Source organism: Pithys albifrons, chromosome 5 (genome assembly GCF_047495875.1).
Source record: "Pithys albifrons albifrons isolate INPA30051 chromosome 5, PitAlb_v1, whole genome shotgun sequence".
In the NCBI taxonomy this organism is placed as follows: Eukaryota; Metazoa; Chordata; class Aves; order Passeriformes; family Thamnophilidae; genus Pithys; species Pithys albifrons.
In genome coordinates, this window is record NC_092462.1 from 33001091 (window position 1) to 33022976 (window position 21886).

The following is a 21886-nucleotide window of genomic DNA, read 5'->3' on the forward strand; positions in this document are numbered from 1 at the left end:
CTGAAAGTTCCAAACTGTTTAGAGGAAACTTGTCTCTTTGGGCTGCTTGTTCATTGTAGGGAGTAGGTTTTTTTCTTCCACACTGGAGAACCTGTGCTGGGGAAAGATACTGGAAACAGGACATTATTATTTTCACTGTGTAGAGCTACTCTTGATCTGGGATTCTTTCTAAGCTAAAAAGCCTCTACAGATACTTGTTTTCTGATTACTTGCTAGGGAAACAGTAGGCTTCGGGTGAATACTTCAGTGCTACAGAATTTGTACTTCATTTTGCCCAGCCAAGATTCTACAATCTGTTTTAGGCCAATAGCTCAAAGAAAATGAGATGCCTACTGGAACTCTTCGTAGTCAATTGGCAAGCAAGCTAGATTGAGCAGCGCTGTTGAAAAGGCTTCTCTCACAGACCTAAATTCTTCAATTTCTGTTCCTGGGAAGCAGTACAAAAGCCTGTGATGTTTCGTAGATGCTGACGGACCATCCTTTCCTAACTTCCTTGGGAATTTCTGTCTCTGCATGCAAGTTCCTGAAGTTCAAATTAGGTTATGCTTTTGTCTTGAACTCTGGTTTCCCACAAGCTGTTTTTGCTGGGGTTTTATTGTGTGTTTTTTCCTGTATCCATGGACATACTTCTATGATGAGAAACTTTTGTCTATTTAATTTTGTCAAACCAATTAAACTGTAAACCACTTATTTTTAGAGTGGATGTAGAATGAATGCTTAGCTCTGAGTCTTTCCTTTGTTAATTGCTTCATAGTGGTCTATAAATACCACAGACTCCATTTCAAGATAATTCTGGTATGAAAAGACTTCAAACTTTTAATTACCACTCACTGGTATTGCAGTCTTAACTTATGAAGAAACTCCAAAATCAAGGTATTTCCAGATGAGCTGCTGCTCTGAATGTCTTCTTGGCTTTCTTGTCTTTCTTACCCTTTTCCTCCTGTAATTTCTCAGTAGATTAAAAGCGATTATTCAATTAAAGTTCCTTCCAAAAGACATTTTGTCCATACTGCCATACTGTTTTACTTATGGATATAGATGATAAGTATAAAAGGTGTTTTTTTCAGTGAAGTTGATCAAGATGCTTCAATCAAGAAAAAGTATTAATTTTGTAAACTCAGCAGTATCAATATCTAGCACTGCAGTGCAAGTATTTATGAAAGAACAGCATCAGGCGATTGCCACTCTTTTGTGTAATCACAGTAAAACTTATGCTGGATTGAGACTTGTAGTTATGATCCAAATCAGTTGCCTGTGCTTGAAATCTACATCTGGTGGCTGTGGAACTTGTCTAGTTGAGTCTTGAAAATCTCAAAGAATGGAGATTCCACAACCTTGCTGAGCAGTGCCCTCCAGTTTATTGACTTTTTTAGCTCTGTTTGACATCATCTGCAAACTTCCTGAAGGTGTGTTTTGATTCACAGGCCAGAGTGATAATTAAAATACTGAGCAGTATTGATCTTAGTAGCAACCCATGTGTAGTATTGAGAAGACATAATTGTTGAAAGAAATGTGGCAGAACTACCATGGAAATAAACAGAACTTGACAAAATTAATAATGCTTTTAAGGTAGCCATTGGTCAATTTGTTTGTTTATTTGTTCTTTTTTGTTTGGTTTTTTGTTGTTTGTTTGTTTCTGGTTTTTTTTCTGCTGTTTTTTTTTATGATTTAAGCAGAAAACAAATCATTTTAAGATGAAGTCTATCCAACTTTGAGCAGGGCAGAAATGTATTGGTAGGCATTATGTTCGTGTTTTCAGAGTACTTACTAAGTGGTAAGACTTTGTCTTCAGTTAAAATAGAAAGTTTTATTTTGCATGGTTTCAGTGCAAATATACATCTTAATATGCTGGAACAGTATAGGTAGCATGTTTCCCAACTTCCCTTATGAGGAGCAGTACAGATTCAAGAGCATCATGGACATACTGCTGAGCGCCTGGACAGGAGCTTGAGTGCTGAATGCAGTTTACAGCTCTGAAGTTACCTTTAACCTTTATTGGTAATGATTTTGTGTGATGTGTCTCCATTCCCTTTTCTTTGTCTCCCTCAAAGGTAAATCCAGGAGGGAATTTGTATTAGCTCTGTGTCAGAGGAAAAGTGGTCACACCAGGCCTCTCTGGGGATTGTCTTCTTCTTGTTGAACAAGCATAGGTCTTACGCATCAAAATGTTGGGTATTTTTGTTCAGGGACTGTGACAGCAAAGCCTTATGTAGTCAGTCAGAGGAAACGTTCTGCTATATGGAGAGGTGTTGATAGAAGATGAATTATCTTTCAGTACATGTATAACTGTCCTAACAAATCTGTCTTACAGGTCCACTGAAGAAATGTTCAGTATGGCTGATGAAAGCTGCAGCTCCAATCCTGCGATGGTTCGGAGGAAAAAAATTGCAATCAGCATAATCTTTTCTCTGCCTGAAAAAGAAGAAGCACAGAGAAACTTCCAGGATTTCTTTTTTTCTCACTTTCCTCTTTTTGAATCTCACATGAACAAGCTGAAATATGCAATAGAAAAGGTACAGAATACTAATTTGGCATAATGTGGAAAAATAAGTGTCAATCAGAATGAAGTATTCTAGAATCTGATAGATGAAGAGTGGGAGAAGATGCGTGGTTTCAAGCTTGCCTCCCTCCTTACACATGCAGTCTTGAGCCTGAGCCCAGTGTAGGAATTCAGCATTTGCTGAAAAGGGTGCGGTTTCTTTCCTAGCCAGAATTAGATTGGAGAGTTTTATGCTGTGGGTGGCTTTTCTTTCCTTCTTGCCGTGTTTCACTATGAGGTTTTCTTGACTCCCTGGAGACTGTGGAAATGATGGTATTCTATCCTTTCATACAGTCCCTAAAAGAGAGACACAAAGTATTTGTTGCTGTCTTCCTCTTACTTCTCAGAAATGTTCTCTACTTTCCCCTTGCCCAGTATTAGGGATTGGTCCTTCATGAGGTGGAGGGAGGTTGGCAACTATTGCTGTCCTGAGTGGCTGTATAGGACTGGGGCTAGATGTTAGTTATTTTGACATGTTAATAAAGCTTAAAAAGATGAAGAATGTGAATCCTTTAAGAAGCTGTTTTGTGTCTTTAACTCTTAATCAAGGCCATGATCTCATGTAGAAAAATAGCAGAATCCAGCCAGAGAGTGCAGGTTTATATCAGCCGTGTCATGGATGCCCTGGGAGAATTCAGGTGAGTTGATGGAATTCTGAATTACAAGGAGAGATCTTTTCATGCCCCTCGAAAGATACTTGTCACTTCCAGTTGTAAGCAACTGAATGCAAGGTCTTGTATTTTACACAGTCTTGAAATTAATGTGAATGAATTTTCTGCGTTGGGTATTGGGTAAATGTCTTCTGAAGACTTTAGCAAAACCGGCTCAGCCATTTTCCAAATGAGAGTAAAAGTGGTTCTGTTGCACTTGTGTTCCTGGGATTGTCAGTTAAATTCTGTAAGATCTCCACAAGAGTTGACTTCTGCTGATACAGAATCCTCAGTCAAGAGGATTGATGTTGTATTCAGGCAGATGAGTTGCCTACTCCTAGCTGTAGATGCTGAATAATGTAACTGGCAAGAAGGATACAAAGACTCTCTTTTCAGTACCTAAGAAAGGAAGAAATGGTCAGAGGCCAAGGAAGTCAGCGCAGGAGAGAGAGAGAAGGCTTTAGTGAGATGGAGTTTCTGTGGTATCTGGGATGTGGAATCAAATCCCTGCAATGAATAGGATGGGTTCTTTTTCCTCTCTAAATTATTTCTGGATGATTTCTCTGAATCAAATATGCAAAGGAATGCAAGAAAGGGAAGCCAATCTGGAATTCATATGAAGACACTAGGTTACTCTGAATTAAACAGACTAGTGTTCTGGACACTAGTAATTACTGGAAGAGTAAAGACTCTTCCAGGTTGTTTAGTCTCCTTGATCTTACAAAAATAAACAAAAATCAACAGACAATAGAAAAGGAAAAGGGCTACTTGTAATTATTTGCAAGATTGAAATACACATGTTAACACTCACTTTTTCGGAATTTTCTTTGAGCAGAGTTACCATCTGGAACCTATATTCTGTTCCAAGGATTGCAGAGCCTGTGTGGCTTAATATGATGTCCAGTACCCTGGAAAAGAACCAGTTATGCCAGCGTTTTCTTAAAGAATTTACGTTTCTGATAGAACAGATCAACAAAAATCAGTAAGCTTCCCCCACTCCCTTTTTCTTAAAAAAACCCCCTTGTTTTCTTCCCAGTGCATATGGGTTTGCTAAAGCACTTAATGGGATATTCTATTGGTGTTACTTTGAACATACATTTTTTTTTTCTCCTAGGTTCTTTGCTGCTTTGTTGACCGCAGTGCTAACATATCATCTGGCTTGGGTCCCAACAGTAATGCCAGTTGACCATCCTCCCATCAAGGCCTTCTCTGAAAAACGCACATCACAGTCTGTGAACATGCTGGCGAAATCCCATCCATATAACCCTCTCTGGGCGCAGCTTGGTCAGTAGGAAGTGGAAAGCTTCAGTCTCCTCTGTAACTAGCATCCTCATGCACCCACTCCTTTTAGATAAGAGCCACTTGTGTTCCAGGTCACATTTGCTGCTACCAATAGATGTCTTTTGCCTGGTTAATCAGAGTGTTTGGAGGCCTGTTTGCATATCCTGCTTTTTATTCTTCTGTTTCTTGTTTTCATCCTCTGTTATGCTGTCTGGTGAAGTATACTTGGTATAGAAGTATTAAGATGGTGCAAGTGCTGTGTGCAGTCTGAGCAGTTTGGGAAAGAACAAGAAGGAACAGACTGGACTTAGTGGAGTTATCTGGTCTTGGAGGCCCTTTGTAGTTGAAACTGCGCTGACTCTACCTCCGTTTATCTCTCTCTTATGGAGTAGGATAGACAGCAAGATGACAGATCAGAAGTCTAACAACTGGCAGTACCTCCAATCAGTGACCTGAGTGGGCTTAGTCCAAGACTTTTTTTACTATGTCCTAAGCCTCAGGCTGTTCTCTCATGAATAATTTATAGCTTATAAGTTACCTTGATACAAGGGACTAAATTATTGATGGCAAATGAGTAGGTGAGTGAAAGCTGAGAGAATAATTCTGCCAGTGGTAATTTCTTGAAAATTTCTCCTCTTCTTGGCAGCAGATGGGAGTCTAACATCAGATTGGCTTTCACTTTAACTGATACACTATATTGTAAAATAACACACATGCACACTAAGGTAATTAATTACACTGTGCTACTGGTTGTGTTTCTTGAATATAATTTCAGTTGTACTTCTTATTCTCGCCAATTGTTATGAAACTAGTAATTGCTATGTTGGCCATATAGTTGTAGTAGAATTGTTTATGGGTTTAAGATGTCTTTTAAATATTGGGCAGAGTTGAGACTGAAGGAGAAATTAGAAGCATATTCATAGTGTTGAGGATGGACCCAGGCCTGAAGTTACAAAAACCAGATGGACTGGAGTCATAAGCTCAGCTGTAGCTCTTGTGGTTCCTCCTGGGAGTCACGACTGGTGACTAGTCAAGAATGTTTCTCTTTTTGCCTTTCTGAGTTTTCAGTACCTGAACTCAAAATGCTTTCTGGTTTAGTTTCTTTCTTATAAAGCCCAAAAAGCCTTTATTAGGTGGCTGTAAAAACTGATCGTGACAGTAAGATGTTGCCCTCTGCTGGTTTCCCTCTTTGGGAAGAGGGAGGAAAAATGAAAAGTCATGTGTCCTTATTGCTTAAAAATGGAAATGATGTTTTATTAAGGGAAGGATTTTGGCATACATGTCTTTCCACCTTCAAACCTGTGTTTTCATTACATATTATTTACCAGTTACAGTTATGTACTGGTGCAACTGTAAGTCCCACTGTCAGGAAGACACACTGTCTCTTAAACAATCAACTTCAATCTAATAGTATTAACAAGTATTAGTATGTTTTGTAGATCACAATTTTAACTTTTTGTACTGTCTTATTAGTAATGGCTTTATATAAAAGCCAATTGTGCAAATGAACATGAAGCCTGAGTCTGATTTCCATAGCAACTGTGCTCAACTCAAAAGTAAAACAATATCTTCCCATTTCCTTCCGTAATCCTTGTCTGTGTGGTTTACCAGGCTTTAAGGTTAATTGAATAGTCTTGAAGCCCTCTTGGTTACTGAGGAATGAATTTACTGGCATGTCTGGCTGTGAGGTTGGTTGCAATGGTGTTCCTAACTGAGGGAAGATGGCACCACTGATGCCACCACACAGCAGCCTCTCCAGTGCATCACTGGAATAATGGAAATGGCAGATCTAAGCAGGGGAGATAGTGAGAGCCATGGAATTACTGTCTCATTGATCCTTGTTTTGTAGGAATGGAGTCAGGAGCCTTATTCCTTTTATGTTCTGCATAGTAAGAAAACTGGGCAGAAATATGTTGTTTGAAGGATTTTTGCTTTGTGTTCTCATGTTGAAGCCAGAGGCCCCCTTGCCCTTGGGAGAAACCTTTCAGAAGCTCTGGTTATAACTTTAATATAATGTTACATCTTGAGGTCTAGTACAAAATCCTGATGGTGCTGTGTCCAGAAAAGACTTTGAGCAGCTCAGAGCAAGGATTTAGCATGTAAAGCAATCTAGTAGATTAGCGGGTAGCTGATAAAGTCTCAAGGCACAGAAGCCTGCTTTCAACACTTGAGGTGGCTGAAGAAGATTGAGCTTTTGCTGGCTGTCTGCAGTGTGCCAGTGAGAGCAGCCAGAGTTTGGTTAAGCAAACACAATGTACCTGGGGTTTTCTAATGGGTGTCAGGTGAAGACAACTGTGTTAACTCAACCTGATAATAAAACACTTCTTGAGTTGGTCCATCTTAGTCCGAGAGGGCATGTGAACACTCCCTTATTGGCTAGGTATATTTACTTTCCCAGAACTTTGGAGCAGAAAGTCTTTAGTTAATAGATGATTATAAGCAACTGGAAGATAGTTACCACTCTCCCAAAGACATATATTGAAAGTAGGGTATGTATGACCTTACTTTTGTTAAAAAAGCAGTTCTTCAGGGTAAACAATCTAGCAAGTAAGTAGTGGGGGGAAGGCTCAGATTATGCTGTAGTGCCTACCTTTTTTATTACAGTTGTGTTTTAAGTAGTAAAATTTTCTAGTTCTCCACTGCTCCCTGCCATAGATAAATGCTCATATTAGTGAGGTTGATTCCAAGTGTATAGCATTTACTTTGCTCAATAAGGTAGTTACATGCCTCTTTTTTCTGAACCTTATTTGTTAAGCTGATATTTAATCTTTTGTTTAATATTTTAGTCCTGAAAAATGTAATTTAGATTTTCTGTATAAAAATGCATGTGTTTAACAGAAAGAAGTCACTGTACTAAAATGGAATAACTGTGCTGTGAAAGAAAATGAGTAGAAATATAGAAAATAGTATAGTTGGCTTTGGAGTTTTGCTGGATCTACATTCCTCTTCACCCCCTCTTGTGTCAGTTTCCAAGTGATAATATCTTGTAAGCATTTGCAAATAAAATACTTGGTGGCTTTGAACAGAAAGAAAAAAATTAGTAATAGCTAATTCCTCACAAAAACACTAAAACACTTCTGGACAAAAGCCAAATGTAAGAAGCAGTAGGGGACTGACTTCCTTTGTCTTTCCTTTTTCTTTTTTTTTTTAAACTTCTATGAATTTACTGTGAAAGAAATTAACTGCCTGATTTGTGTCCCTAGTAAATGCTGTTTAAAAATGTGTTGAGTTTGACCAGTATAGGTTATAATACAATCAAATGTAAGCTGTGAAATTTTTGCTTTCCTGTGTAGGTGATCTCTACGGTGCCATAGGCTCTCCAGTTAGATTGACTCGAACTGTTATTGTTGGAAAACGCAAGGAGTTGGTGCAGCGCTTGCTCTATGTTCTAACTTACTTCATTCGGTGCTCTGAGCTGCAAGAAAATCAGCTGACATGGAGCGAGAAGGCTGGAGAAGGAGAGCAAGTGCTAAATGGACGCAAGATCACAACTGCACTAGAAAAGGGAGAGGTAGAGGAGTCTGATTATGTGGTTGTCACAGTTAGAAATGAACCCGCTCTTGTGCCTCCAGTCCTACCTCCAAAGAATGATGGAAGTAAGAATAACAGTATTGTAGAGCAGGTGCATGACTCAGAAAGTACTCATGCTGTCCCAGAGTCTTCAAAAGAAAAGAAGGAAGCAATAGGAAAGGCCAGTCAGAGCTCTGAAGCATCTGTTGACTGTCTAACTAGCAGTTTCTGTAAAGGAGCAGCTGATGGTAGGAAAAGAGCTGTCACTGACACTGGAATTGTATCTTATCACTCTGAAGAGTTATCTAATATGGAGGATTTAATGGATGGAAAGACGAACAAGAACCAGAATGAGAGAAAAGCAGAAAAGCAATTTTCTAGTAGGTCATCTGCCGTACCTTGTCCTGAAAGGTCTGGCCACAGGAGTTCCTACTTAGAAAAGGTCACCTTTCAGATTGGGAGTTCTGCATCACCAGAGTCAGACTTTGAAACTCATAGAAGAGAAATGGAAGAAAATGTGAAGGGATTCAGAAAAAATCCAGAGGTGATACATTGTGCCTCAAGTTCCACAAATCTGACTGTGGCTGCTTCTCAGAATCAAGAAGACAGTTGTGAAGCTGCCTTTATACCCTTCAGTAAACCTGTTTGTTATGCACAAATCCCACCATGTGAGGAGAAGGAGAGTATGCTTAACCAATATCTGGAAAGTAAAGGAGCTGTAATGAATTTAATGAACACAATGTCTAATGAACTGCTTTTGCCCACAGATAATGTAGAAACTTTACAATTGCCAAACATGAAAGAAAATAGAACTTTATGCTCTGGCAATCTAGAGAACTATTCCTCTGACTGCGTAGAAGCAAATTCTGCTGTCAAACAGGGTTCCCCTAAAATAGGTGCTAAAGATGTCCCCTATGGGGATGCTGGAAGGAAAACCTCCTTCAGAGTTGAAGGGGACATTCCAAGAAATGAGAGCTCAGATAGTGCTCTTGGAGCCAGTGATGAAGAAGGTGATTGTTGTATCCCTGATGAAGTGCATCATGATAATGTCAGCAAACGACTTGAAGAATTTGCGGAAGTGGAGCTTCCCTTACCAAGGTAGTCTGAGTAGTTTAGAATTAAATGGAGTCAAAAGCTGTTGGTGCTTTGGTGTTTTTTCAGTTTCAAGTCTGAAATCCACTGTGATCTTGAATAAGTTCCTTGCAAACAAATCAATAACAGACACTGATGTGGAGAGAATTCTTGTAAACAGATTAAGCAAAAACAAAAAGGACAGAGCAGTTTAGGGTAGGGAAGTTTTGTGACAAAGGTATAGTTCAAATGTATAACAAAAAGTAGTCAAACTTTCTGTATAAAAACTGCCTGTAACATTTGATGTAGACATGTAGACAGAACATCTGACGACAAGCAAACCTTAGCTTAAGCAGATAATTGTTTAGATTTGACATAATTAACAAGTCAAAGGCAGATTTGAAAAGGCATCCTATTTGAAAATTTTTGAGCTTTATAGGTGCACATGGAGCTTGATGATGCTTAAGCATGAGATATGGAGAAAACTCAAATTTGGCACATAGTTTTTAGCTGCAGAAAAGGAAGCTCTTACATGCCACAAGCTCTAATACATGTTAATCTGCTTATTTATGAATTTAAAGGAATCAATATATTGTAAGTTTAAGCCTTTAAAATTCTTGTTTGAAGGAGCACCAGTAAATGTTTACTGGTCTGAACATTTATCTGTACTTTGAGTACAATTGTTGATTAATATTTGCAGTAGAGGCAGAGGGTGATAAACCTAAGCTCACATTCATGTAAAATCTGAATGCAACAATCTTACCTGCTTTGTATTTCTGTATTTCAGGTCAAATACCATCAGCAGGCAATGTGTGAAAAACTTTGGGAGATCACTTCTGGGTGGTTACTGTCATACATACATACCTGATCTAGTGCTGCATGGAATAAATAATGATGAAAAACTCAAGCAGTGTCTCCTAGCAGATCTACTTCATGCAATGCATGTGAGTTAAAGTACTGCTCTGAATCATAACAGGACGTGTGATATTACTGAGATCTACAGAAGCATGTTATTTCAATAGGTTTCTTTTTTACTTACCTGTTCCGAACAGCCACACCTGACATGTCTTCCTTCTTGAAAGATGTTAAGATTTTAATTCATTATGTGCAAAGCCTGTTCACACAAGAATCATGTGCTTTCCTTTATAGTCTCTTAAGGCTTCTCTTCAAAGATAAAGAGAAGAAAGCTTGTTTGCAATTTCAAGTGACAAACAAGGAAAGAAACCCCTCAAATTGCTTCTCTGTTCAATCACAGTAGCAGGAAGAATTATCTGTATTTCAGAAAAATTACGTGCAAGTTGAAACATCTTATTTTGCCACTTAGTGGCATGTGTTGCAAGGGAGGTAAAGTCCTGTTGAGGCCTGTACGATACTGGACTGTAGCAGAAATGACTGACTACAGAAAGTAATTCTCAGTGACTAAGAACTGTCCCATGTTCTTATTCTACTGTAGGTACTCCTAAATTATAAAATTTATAACTAACCTTTCACTGAAATAACTGTGTGACCTCAATATGCAATTTAAAATGCTTATCTAGTAATTGTATGCAGCTTCTCAATAGCAATTAAGAATCATCCTGCTGGCATGAGTGCATGTAGTATCCAACACAGTGATGTGTATGTGTGTGGTGTGTATGTAACTTCTTTAAGCAGCATCACATTCGTCTAATAGGCTGCTGTCTCTTCATTGGTGGACAACAAGTTGACTGTGAGCCAGGAGTGCTAATGGTATCCTGGCATGCAATGGGAAGAGTGTGACCAACAGGTTGAGGGAGGTGATCCTGCCTCTCTACTTTGTCCTAGTGAGACCACATGTAGGGCATTGTGTTCATTTCTGGTCTCCCCAGTTCAAGAAAGACAAGGAGCTACTGGAAAGGTTCCAGCAAAGGTTCCAGGGATGATTACGGATCTGGAACATCTGTCTTGTGAGGAGAATCTGCAGTCCCTGGGCCTGTTTAGTCTATAGAAGATAGAGGGGATCTCATTAATGCATATACATATCTCAAAGGTGCATGTCAAGTGTGGGGCCAGACTCTTTTTAGTGGTGCCCAGTGACAGGACAAGGAGTAATGGCCATAAACTAAAATACAGGAAGGTCCACCTCAACATGAGGAATAATTTCTTTATCTTGACACTGTAACAGGCTGCCCAGGGAGATTGTGGAGTCTCCCCTTGGGTGTGTTCCTATGTCACCTGTTCCAGGTGACCCTGTCTTGGTGGAGGGTTGGACTGGATGATCACCAGAGGCCCCTTCCAACACGGACTATTCTGTAATTCTGTGATACTCTGGCCTTGATTGTGCATAGTAAAGTCCCTCTCATGTCTGAAACACTGAGCATACTTCTGCCATCACTGGATCAGTATAATTATTACTCTCTTCATTTTGAAAGAAATTTATCTTTTCAGAGTAGGTGGAACACTTGAAGAAAAATAAAATGGAGTAGTGATTTTGAAGCACTAATTAAAAGTAAATGCCTCAATCAAATTGACAGTTAAGACCTGATCCAAGGTTGCTGGGTGTAAATCGTATCACTGAAGTTGGTATTCCTTATTTTTTGATCCCTTTTTTAACCTGTTAGACAAAAATATTCATTACATCACTTTCTTATTCCCTACCTCAGTATGAATAGAAGTGGAACCTCAAACTGAACTGTGAAAATATATATGGAAGTGTCACATAATTGTATTTTGTTTCTGTTGCAGCATCCAGTGCTAGATGAGCCGATAGCAGAAGCTGTCTGCATTATTGCAGACACAGATAAATGGAACGTACAAGTAGCCACAAGCCAGAGAAAGATGATGGACAGTATGAAGTTAGGCAAGGATGTTTTGGTTTCAAGTCAAGTATCCAGTTTGTTGCAGTCTATTTTACAACTTTACAAACTCAACGTACCAGCTGACTTTGTAAGTATTTTCTTACTGCAGACTGAAGCTATGAAAATTGTAGCTCAGATAGCAGATGCAGAGTTTTGTACACTGTGTTGCTGTGTCAATGAACTAATGCCTGAAATAATAGAGATTTGTTATAACATATTGAAAAGAATCCATACTACAATCCAGTAATGGGTAGTGGTTTAGCTGTAATTTACATTTTACACATCAAGTTAAAGTTGACTACTCAAAAATACAAGTGCCAAAACTCAAGTTGTTTAGATAATTTTAGCATGGTGCCCATGTGTTTATGTTTGGAACTCTTAAATTTGGTTCTTGGTTTTTTGTTTGTATGATTTTCACACTTCTTTAAGTTATTGAAGTGTCTATTTACCACCTAATTCTAGCATGCAACTTTCCATTCTTGGGCTTTCTCTTCAAACGCTTGCAGTGGATGCCTCTTCCCTCTCCAAATAATTATGACTCTGTATTTGTCTGACCCTTCTATTTTACATATATTTTAGCCAACCCTGTCAGCAAGTGCTGTCTCGGGTAGCCTGGCTGATGTCTCCATAGGATTAATGGGATGAGACACCTTGAAGAATGGGGATGTTACTTTGTAATATTGCATACTCCCTGTCCCACAGCATCTCTTCCTGTCCTTATTTGTAGTGGAGTTCATCAGAGAAAGTCAGTAGCTCTGGTTTGCCATTGCAACAAAATTACCGGCAAGTCTGACTGCACGAATTGTAATACAGTTTTTAATGCCCAATTGTAGAGGAGGGGAGATGGAATTTTATTTTTTTTCAGTAGTCACCCTTTTTTCAATTAGCAGAATTGAACTGTTCAGCAGACAGCCTTGAGAAACTTTGCAGGAATCCTGTGTAATGACTGTACATGCAGATGAAAAAGAGAGGTAGAGCTAAATAATAACAGCTGTAAGTAGTATTAGTTGGCACTGTTTTGGATAAAAGTAGTATTAATTATACTGAGTTCTTCAAGTCAAATGCTAGGCAAAATATATGGGTACATTTTTCAGTATTGTCTCTGGATTATCTTGGACATGGAAAAATACACAACTTCGGTTGAAGTTATATCCTGACACTAGCACAGTCACGCCTTAAATACTGGCGTTTTTTAAAATGAATAGTTGGTTCTGCAACTAAAGTGTTTTTTTCCAGTATTGCCTTGGGATTTGTGTATGCAATTTCTGTATGGTTTGGGAGGGATCTGGAGGCAGAATGATTTTCAGGTTTTTATTTTATTTTTCTTGTAAAAAGGAACACTGAAGGTAAATTTTTTATAATCCACATTAGAGACACTTTGATCCTTCTGTTGGTGTATTTTGCAACTCTGCTATAACTGAACATTACTGCATGGAAGTTAAGTGTTCCACTAAACTCTAGGGGGAGAACTCTGACTTATTAATTGTAGTGTTTCTATGGATTTAAATTTGGACATAAACCATATGTACTGATGTACTCATATCAGTCAGAGATGAGCATAATGCAGTATGTTTGTGTGGTACAAGAAAAAACAAAATCCAACTTGAGACCAGAAGAAAGGCAAGTGGGTGATATCTTTGTTACGGCACTTCAGACTGGTAACAGTGCTGCAGAGCCTTGTACTGTGCACTGGTGAGAGGGAAATGATTGCAACTGCTGCATTTCAGCAATATGCTAGAAGTTTTACCTGCACCTTTAAACTAATTTTAAGCTACTCTTCTATTTTTAGAAGTCACTTGGACTTTTTTTTTCCATTTTGTCACTGAGAAAAACTGCAGAGGAAGCTAACATTAAAAAAAAAAAAAGACTTGTGGACATTTTGAACAAAATGGGTTCATGTACCAAGCTTCTGTGGAGGAATGTCTTTTGATTCTTTGCTGGTATTCAGGAGGAGCAGATAATATTATGTAAACAATCCCTCTTTTAAAATAATGTATGATTCTTTCTTACTTGCTCCCTCACAACTTTAAGAAAAACCCAAACAAATCCATAATGCTATACACAAATACTAGAATTGAAATATATTGAACTGCTGCTTTGTGGAACTTCAAGTGCTCATACACTTTTTGCAATAAGGTTACCTGTAATGGAAAAGATAAGAATGTTTCCTTTTGGGCCAGGATCAGAAGTGTTATGATTATAATCACTTGAGTGAAAATTTGCTTGAAGGAAATAGATCAAACTACTGCCAAAAACCTTTTGCCTTTCCTCCACTGGTGACAACTATTTACTACCATGTAGCACATTTAAAAAAATGCCTCTTTCTCTTTCATGATTAAGACTTGATATTAGCTCATTAAAAAAATCATTTAAAATCGTCATCTTGCTCCAGACAATAAAAAAAAAAACATGGTAGGCTACCTACAAGCCTATTTTTTTCTCTCATCTTTATTTTTTAAATAATGAAACAGGTTTTACCAGATCTCATTTCTAATAGTTATGGTTTTCATTCAACTCAAAGTACATGGGACAATACCTGAAGCTGTTTGCTGCTACTGCTTCTAAGTGCTGTCTGTGCCTACTGGATGATTAGACATTTGATAATGTGAAGTTCTGCATGTGCTTTCTGCTTTCATCTTGCTGAGTTTGGAAAGCTGAACTAATTTTAATTTTTTTTAAGTGGTCATCCATGTGAAAAGGAAGTCAATGTGCCTTTTGTCCTAGAACAAAATACCTGATAAGACATCTTACCTACTCACCTTGCGAAAACATGCTATCTACTGACCTTGTCTCACCAAAATAACTCCTCTTTTTCTTAAAAGCTGAGGTTCCTCTGCTCTCTTGTAGTTGGTTTATGAGAAATTACCGTGCATCACATGACTGTATTTAAAAATAGTATGCATTTTCTAGCATTCCACTGCTGAAAGAAAAGGGGAGTGATTAAACTGGTGTTTCAACTTGATCTATGACCTTTTGGCATTCAGCATCAAATGTTTAAGCAATTTTGAACTAGAAGTACCTAGGAATAATAAAAACAAATGCCTAAAATGGATTTCTAAATTAGCTGCTACACTAAAGCAGTCAGTAAGAGAGTTATAATTTTATGATGAATAAGATACTGGTGTCTTCTACTTCCTGAGTCTTTTTTCTTGAATGGCAGTAGAGCCTTAGATCTAGAATGATAATATTAGGAACTGTTGTCTAAACCAAGTATTTCAGAAAAATGGCACTGACCTATAACAAAGACATCCTGATCGAAGAATTCTAGTTTGATTCTTAGTAAGATGTCTTGAGTGGTTTTGAACCCAGTTAAAACTGCTTAAGTCAGCAGAAATACAGTGATTTACTTCAGTGGAATATGGATGTGCAGTTTGTACAATGAACTTGCTGCCCAGGAGAGTTGGAATGCCCCAGTGTTATCAGGGATTTCCTCTTTGTGGAGTACTGTAACTTTTTTAATGTTCTTAGCACAGTTGTAGCAAAACAAATTTCCTCTTCTAGATGTTAGAATGGAGTAGAAATTTATTTTATCTTCTGAAATACAAGGTAAAGTGCTATGGTTACATTTCTGTAATGGTTGCATTCAATTGCTAAAGCCATTCTGAGGTTTTTGGTCTGTGTTGACAGTGCATAATGCATCTTGAGGATAGACTACAAGAGATGTATCTCAAAAGCAAAATGCTTTCAGAATATCTGCGAGGACATACAAGAGTGCATGTAAAAGAACTAGGAATTGTACTGGGGTGAGTATTGCAGGTATCAGTCTTAACCAGTGGCAAAAGCTGGGTCAGTTATTTTTCCTTTTCATCTGAATGTTGACATCTTGTTCTCGCAAGGACTTGCTTCATATTTAACACTCCGCTATTTCATAATAGGGTGTAAAAATTAGTTCTGCTGTGCTATCTGGAAATCAGGAGACATTTGTACAGCAAGAACAAATTACCTGTCACTCTTAAATCTTCAGAATAAAGAAAGTTTGGTCATCAGGAGGTTATCTGTGAATTCATATGCACTCATTTCTGTCATGATCTCCTTAATGCCAACTTCATTCCAACAAATGCTTCAGAATTTTTGGAAGGTTGGATGGTGCATTTGTGTCTTGAGGGAAGAGAGGGTCTAAAAAAACAGATGTAGAAAAACAAACAAGTATCCTGTTTGGCAGCTGTCTCCTAATGATACTACTTGTTTGGTACATAACTTTTAGGGATGTGCCTGCTGACAGCAGAAAAGGGGGAAGAAGTGAATACACATTCTCAAGTTGCTTTTTAGCACTCTAAATTAAATTTAATTTATCTTTTTCCAGACCCTTCAAGATTTCATACTTGGAAATATAGCTGTAAATAGTGAAAACCTGAAATAAGCACTTTTCTCAGTGTGTGTATACATGTTAAATATATATTTATATATATATGTATGTATGAAAATACATGCATCCCAGCCTCTGAGCAACTTCACCTTTGGAAATAGTTGGAAACTGACCATTGCATTTCAGAGATATTCCTTTAACTGTTAATGTGTAATAATAATTCCACAGTTTGGTCATTTTTGGTAAGCAAGTGCTACTATATAGTGAACTGATTTGTATTCAAAACCTGAATTGCGTAGTCTTCCATAAGCTGATACTTAGTACTGTCTTAAACTGGACTTGTTGGTAACTACTGACTGGTAAGACTAATGGTTTAGCAAATAAATAAAAGGGTTTTTATTTAAATGACAAAAGATCATATAGGACAGAATGTAATACTGCTATCTTTTGACTTAAATGGTAGCATACTTTGTGATTTTAAACATTATTACCTACCTTTACTGGTATGTTATGAGTCGTGGCAATAAGGAATAATTAAGCAATGAACTTACTTATAGCAAGACACTTCCAGTTCCTTTAAAGTGGATGAAAAATATCTTGTGTTTCTCTTGCAAAGGTGACTGTATATTTTAAAGTCTGTCTCTTTTTTAATTTCTAGGATTGAATCCAACGACTTGCCTTTGTTGGCTGCTATAGCAAGTACTCATTCCCCGTATGTTGCTCAAATACTCTTATGAATTAAACTCTCAGGATAGTCATTCCCTTAAAGTAAAATTAAGAAAATGGGAAAGTTGAATGAAGAACAGAGGTGCCAAACGCTGGTAAAAGGGAGCACAGAGGAAAGCATGGGATGACTGTGCATTCTACCACCTTCCGATTCTGATTTCAACAAGGATGTTTTATCGGAGGACTTCAGTTTACATAACATAAAAGGCATTCAGGTTTTTCTTACAATCTTGCTTCTGACTTAGAGGCAGAATCCTTGTATTGCATCCTTGTATTTTATTTTTATTCAAAAGACAAAAGTTGACACTATATGGCAGACCAGGAGCTGCCATCCAAAACGCTGCTCAAAACCATGAAGTACCAGTCAAAAGAACAAGTGGGTTAGAATGGATTTTGTAATACTATGCTTGTGAGTGTGGTGTGGTGTATGTTTGTTTGCTGGGGAGGAGGAGGAACTGTAACTCTGTATATAGCATTCCTATACACAAATGTATTAGGTGGGACATGATTTTCTTGCAGAGCATTTGCATGATTTTGTATAGTAGAGGTGATAGGCTTGAAATAAGGAACCTGGGTTCAGCAGCCAAATGTTACGTGGAAATGGAGGTGTGTGTGAGATTGATGTGACTTTAAAGATAAGAGGGTGAGAGCTGTGGCTGCTTCTGTTTTAATGAGGAGGCATTCAAATGGGCCTGTGGCTAGAGATGGAATGGACTTCTAAGACAGGGATTTTGTGGGAAAGCCTTATGGAACTTCTGCTACAAGTTTACATTTGTTGCTAATGCAACTTCAATAACTCTTGAGTTGCTGTATGACTGTAGTCCTGGAAACTAAACCTGTGTCTTGGTGTCATTGAGTATTACCATCTCCGAGGAGTATGAATTTGAAAACCTTCTGAATGATATCACTGCTGTCAGCACGTGTCCATGTGCACATACACCAAGCAATTGGCAGAAACTGAAGACAATCGTATTGGCGAAATAAGACAACAAACAACCCCCACCAAAACTTTAGTCAGAAGTATTACTTTTTTCTAGCCATGAGTTGTCACTCTCAGTAGGGATAAAAGAGGAACATTGCTTAAAGTAAAAGGAAATGTAGGGGGCAAACCCCAATATTTGATATTACTATGAATGTTCGCAGTTACTCATTTTGATTCTACAAAAATCTTGAACTATCATCCAGGTGCCTTTCCTTAATACGTTAACTACTTTGACACCGGAAACTACTTCTCCACTAGGTGATACTGGCCTTTGGTGTTTCTAGAAAGCAAAATAAAATTTTGTATTTTACTGTTTTCATGTGGTTGATTAAAATGAATGTAAAAAAATACTTTTTTGCATAAAGCACTGTTAAGCTGGATATGAAACTATGGACCAGAATGAGAAGAGAACAAAGGATCAAAACGTTTCTAAACAAAAAACTCAATGTTGGACCATTCTCTTGTGAGCCACTGTGAATGCGGTGTCTGAACTTGTCATCTGCAAGCAAATTGCTGGCAGAACAATTGCTTGAAAATAGTGAATTCTAATACAAAACTCTTGGTCAACAGTTGTGAGTTCTCCTTGTTGGTGATGGCAGATTTTTAACACTGAAGGGACACACTTTTATTGAAAGTTTTTATTTCCTACTACCTTGATGTTTGGACTTTTCTACAGTAAACTTTCAATGATTTGAAATAATGAAATGTGCATATTGTGAACTGTTTAAATGTGATGGGGGTCTTGATTAACCTTGTGTTGCTTTCTGAGGGAAATAGGTAGACTGACCTACTGTGAAAAGAGGTTGTTTCCCCATGGTGGGATACTTAATATTCTGATACAACACTTCTAAAGTTCTTCCTCCTATGCTGGTTTTCTGACCTGACATTCCAAATGTTTCTTTTATTGCATTTTCATACTCCTCCCTAGTATTCTACCTAAGAAGTCTAAAATCTTTCTATGGTTCAGGTGTTCTCCTTCTGCTTGTACTTAAGGAAACTTTTCTTATCTTTGGATATCTGCTGAAAAGTAAACTTACCTCTGCATATAGCTTTTAGCAGATTCTACTTTCCATTTCACAAGGTTAAGACAAAGTAAACCATAGAGCAAGTGACATATTCCTAAACTACCCTTTTGATGGAGAATGTGTGCATGTGTAAGACTATGAAACTGCTTCCCTGAGTTGTATATAGGAATCCTCATGTATTTTCTCTATTTCATGTCACTCTTAAATAGTAGTTGAGTTCATTAAAAGTCAATTGCAGTTCTTTTAAACTATAAGTTGGGTTTTTATCTGAACAGGCTCTGACAATTCTTCAAAGAAATAGATGCTAACATAAAGATGTGATTTTGTTATCCCAGAGTGTACTGAAGAAGTTAGAGGTCAGCAGACATTCAGTGATTTCAATATTAATACTGTAATCAGTAACACCTGATTTTACAGTATCAACTATGAAAAAGAAAATCTGCCTTTTGGCAATACATCAATTAACCTTATAGTGGCATGTGAGCTGATGGTCAAAAGCACTTGGATTTTCTTTAGCCCAGACTAAAACTTTATAGTTCTTGCTGCTTTCTCTAACATTTTGCTGCTCTTCAGAAATTATATGTTGAACTATCTTACTCTCACAGTTTTAGTTTTGGGGGAAAGAATATCCGAGATGAAAGCTGTTTATTACCTTTAAAAGGCTTTAGACTAATGAAAGCTAATTACATATTTCCCCCTTCACCAAACGTACTACCTCAGTTGACAGGATTCCACTTTCTAGGGCTTTTTTTTGACTCAAAGTCTTTAACTTGTTCTTGGTAGCATCTTGGTGTTTATGTAAATTGATGTGGCATGACAGGACAGTAAGTATTTACAGATGTGGTTTTTAGACATTTTTAGGGCATGTTTCTGGTTTTATTTTAATAGGATGAAAACTGATATGAATGTACAGATGTGTTGAAAATTGATAATGTAGCTTAATTTTCAAATATTCCAAAGTTGTTTTTATCAGTATTATGTAGGGTTTTTGTAAATTTAAATATATACTTTCTTGGTTAAGTGGGAGTGCAGAGTCTTTCCAAAATCCCATATAAATGCAGTTTATACAGTGAAATTTAAAGAATGTATACTTTTTTCAGGCAAGACTAAACAGAGGGGAGGAGTGAACTGCTAAATTATAGTATTTAGTCTAAATGAATTCTTTAACCCCAAGTGATACCAAGAATTAAACATTTTAATTTAAGTAGGTACTCTCTGAATTAATTGTATACAGCTTTGTTCTGCCCCAAAACACCTAATAGACACTGATTCTGTAATTTACATTTCTAATGGCATCCTCCAGAATTACAGATTGATCTTCCCCACTCCTTACTATATGCATCTTTACTCTTGAAGTCAAAAACTCTTTTCAGATGCACCAAACTCTTGTATATAAGGACTACACAAAAATGACCACTTACCCCCAAGCATAAGTTCTACTTCAGTTAAAAGGATCCAAATATCAAGTCTGAACTACTGAATATAGTCTAGACATTTTTTTTTGAGGTCAAATGAGCTAATTTGACATACATAGCAGGTTTTTCATAGTAGAAAAAAATGTGTGTTGCTATTGCATGTTTGGAGAACATAGGCTTTTTTAGGAATGACTGAATACCAATGTCAAACTACATGGGTTTTTTTCTTATAGTTGTTCATGTATGCTATCATTTTGGTCTATTTCTTTGCGACATTTGGTGCAATAAACTTTCTGAAATCAGCGTAAGTGGTATTTGGTATCTTCCTTTTTTTCCTTTTTAAAACTTATGAAATCGCTGTTATTGTTGTAACTGAGGTCTAATAGTGCATGGACACTGGACAACCCATTAGTGGAGTATGTAGCTATTGCAAGAAATGTCTGATGGGAAGGCTTCACAAATTTTTGAACCTGATTTAACACTGTTGGCATCTCTGGCAGCCTTACTCCACTTATGTGTACAAGAGCTCTTATAGTGTGAAAAATAATGGCAAAAAAATAACCAAAAATGAAGACAGTGTTGAAATAGGTCCTGCCGAGGTTTCATACACTGGTGTGTCTGGCACTTAGCTCTTTTCATACATTCAGGTAGCATTTGAGCTACCTGAAAAATGTGTCACTGTTAAATAATACATCCAATTTTTAAAATTGCTCAGCTGAACAGGGATGAGTGACACCTAGTGTCTACTAGATTATGAAGTTGTTCGTGGGCTTGACCTGAATTAGTTTAAAATAAAGAGGTCTTCAATTTCTCTAAAAGTCTCCATGACCTGAGTTTCTGTTTAGTATTCTGCATCTTATTGGAAAATCCTTATTTAGAAATAAAAACAGAGATGAGCTGATCAACTGTAATTATGCTGAACATCTTTGGACAAGTCTGAGTTATAGTCTTGATTTGTAGGGTGTAAGCACTTCTTACCTGTAAACTGAAATGTTTGAGGTTTGCTTCAGGCTAACAAGGTTTGGAAGCAAGTCAAAAAGCCCAGGAACTTTGACATCAAGGACTTGAGGAGAAAACCCAATGACCCTGTCTGGTGTTTACTCCTGTCACAGTTTCTGCATCTGCAAGTTTACTGCTGTGCCTTGCTCTGTTGTGTGTTGAATTCCTTGTAGCCAGGTGAAGCATGTTTTGAAAAAAAAAAAAAAACAACCAAAAAAGCTGCTGCCGGGTTAACAAGTTGAATTTGTCTCAAAGGGGCAAGGAAAGAGATGGAACCCCTCAGCTGGGAACAGAAAAGGACAGATTGCTCTAGCTCCTGCTGTCTTTGATAATTGTGAACCATTGGATTGTCTTAGTGGTTTGTGTGGGGCAGCAATCAGTGTTCCACCCAGGCTTTGTGAGACTCCTTGAAACTCCTGTGCTCTGATTTCACTGCTTAAAAAAATTGTTGTTAAGGTGTTGGTCATTTCAACTAGTTGAATTTCTTTCTAAAGGGCACTTAGCCAGTTTCTCAGAATACATCTGTTTGGGACCGTGTCAGGTCCCAGAACAGGTCCCACCTGAAA

At 37.6% G+C, this 21886-nt stretch overlaps 1 protein-coding gene across 4 annotated transcripts in view; it reads left to right on the forward strand.

The window, feature by feature from the left end:
• Positions 1-20624, forward strand: part of FNIP2 (folliculin interacting protein 2) — a 49818-nt gene extending 29194 nt beyond the window's left edge. For all 4 annotated transcript variants that reach the window (XM_071556168.1, XM_071556171.1, XM_071556167.1 and 1 more), the window contains 9 exons: positions 2312-2513; positions 3089-3177; positions 4025-4171; positions 4304-4473; positions 7764-9078; positions 9839-9995; positions 11755-11955; positions 15495-15610; positions 16832-20624. In XM_071556168.1, the coding sequence (XP_071412269.1) occupies positions 2312-2513; positions 3089-3177; positions 4025-4171; positions 4304-4473; positions 7764-9078; positions 9839-9995; positions 11755-11955; positions 15495-15610; positions 16832-16910 (2476 nt within the window). In that variant the 3' untranslated portion in view covers positions 16911-20624. The remainder of the gene's footprint in view (positions 1-2311; positions 2514-3088; positions 3178-4024; positions 4172-4303; positions 4474-7763; positions 9079-9838; positions 9996-11754; positions 11956-15494; positions 15611-16831) is intronic.
• The last annotated feature ends 1262 nt before the right edge of the window (positions 20625-21886 follow it).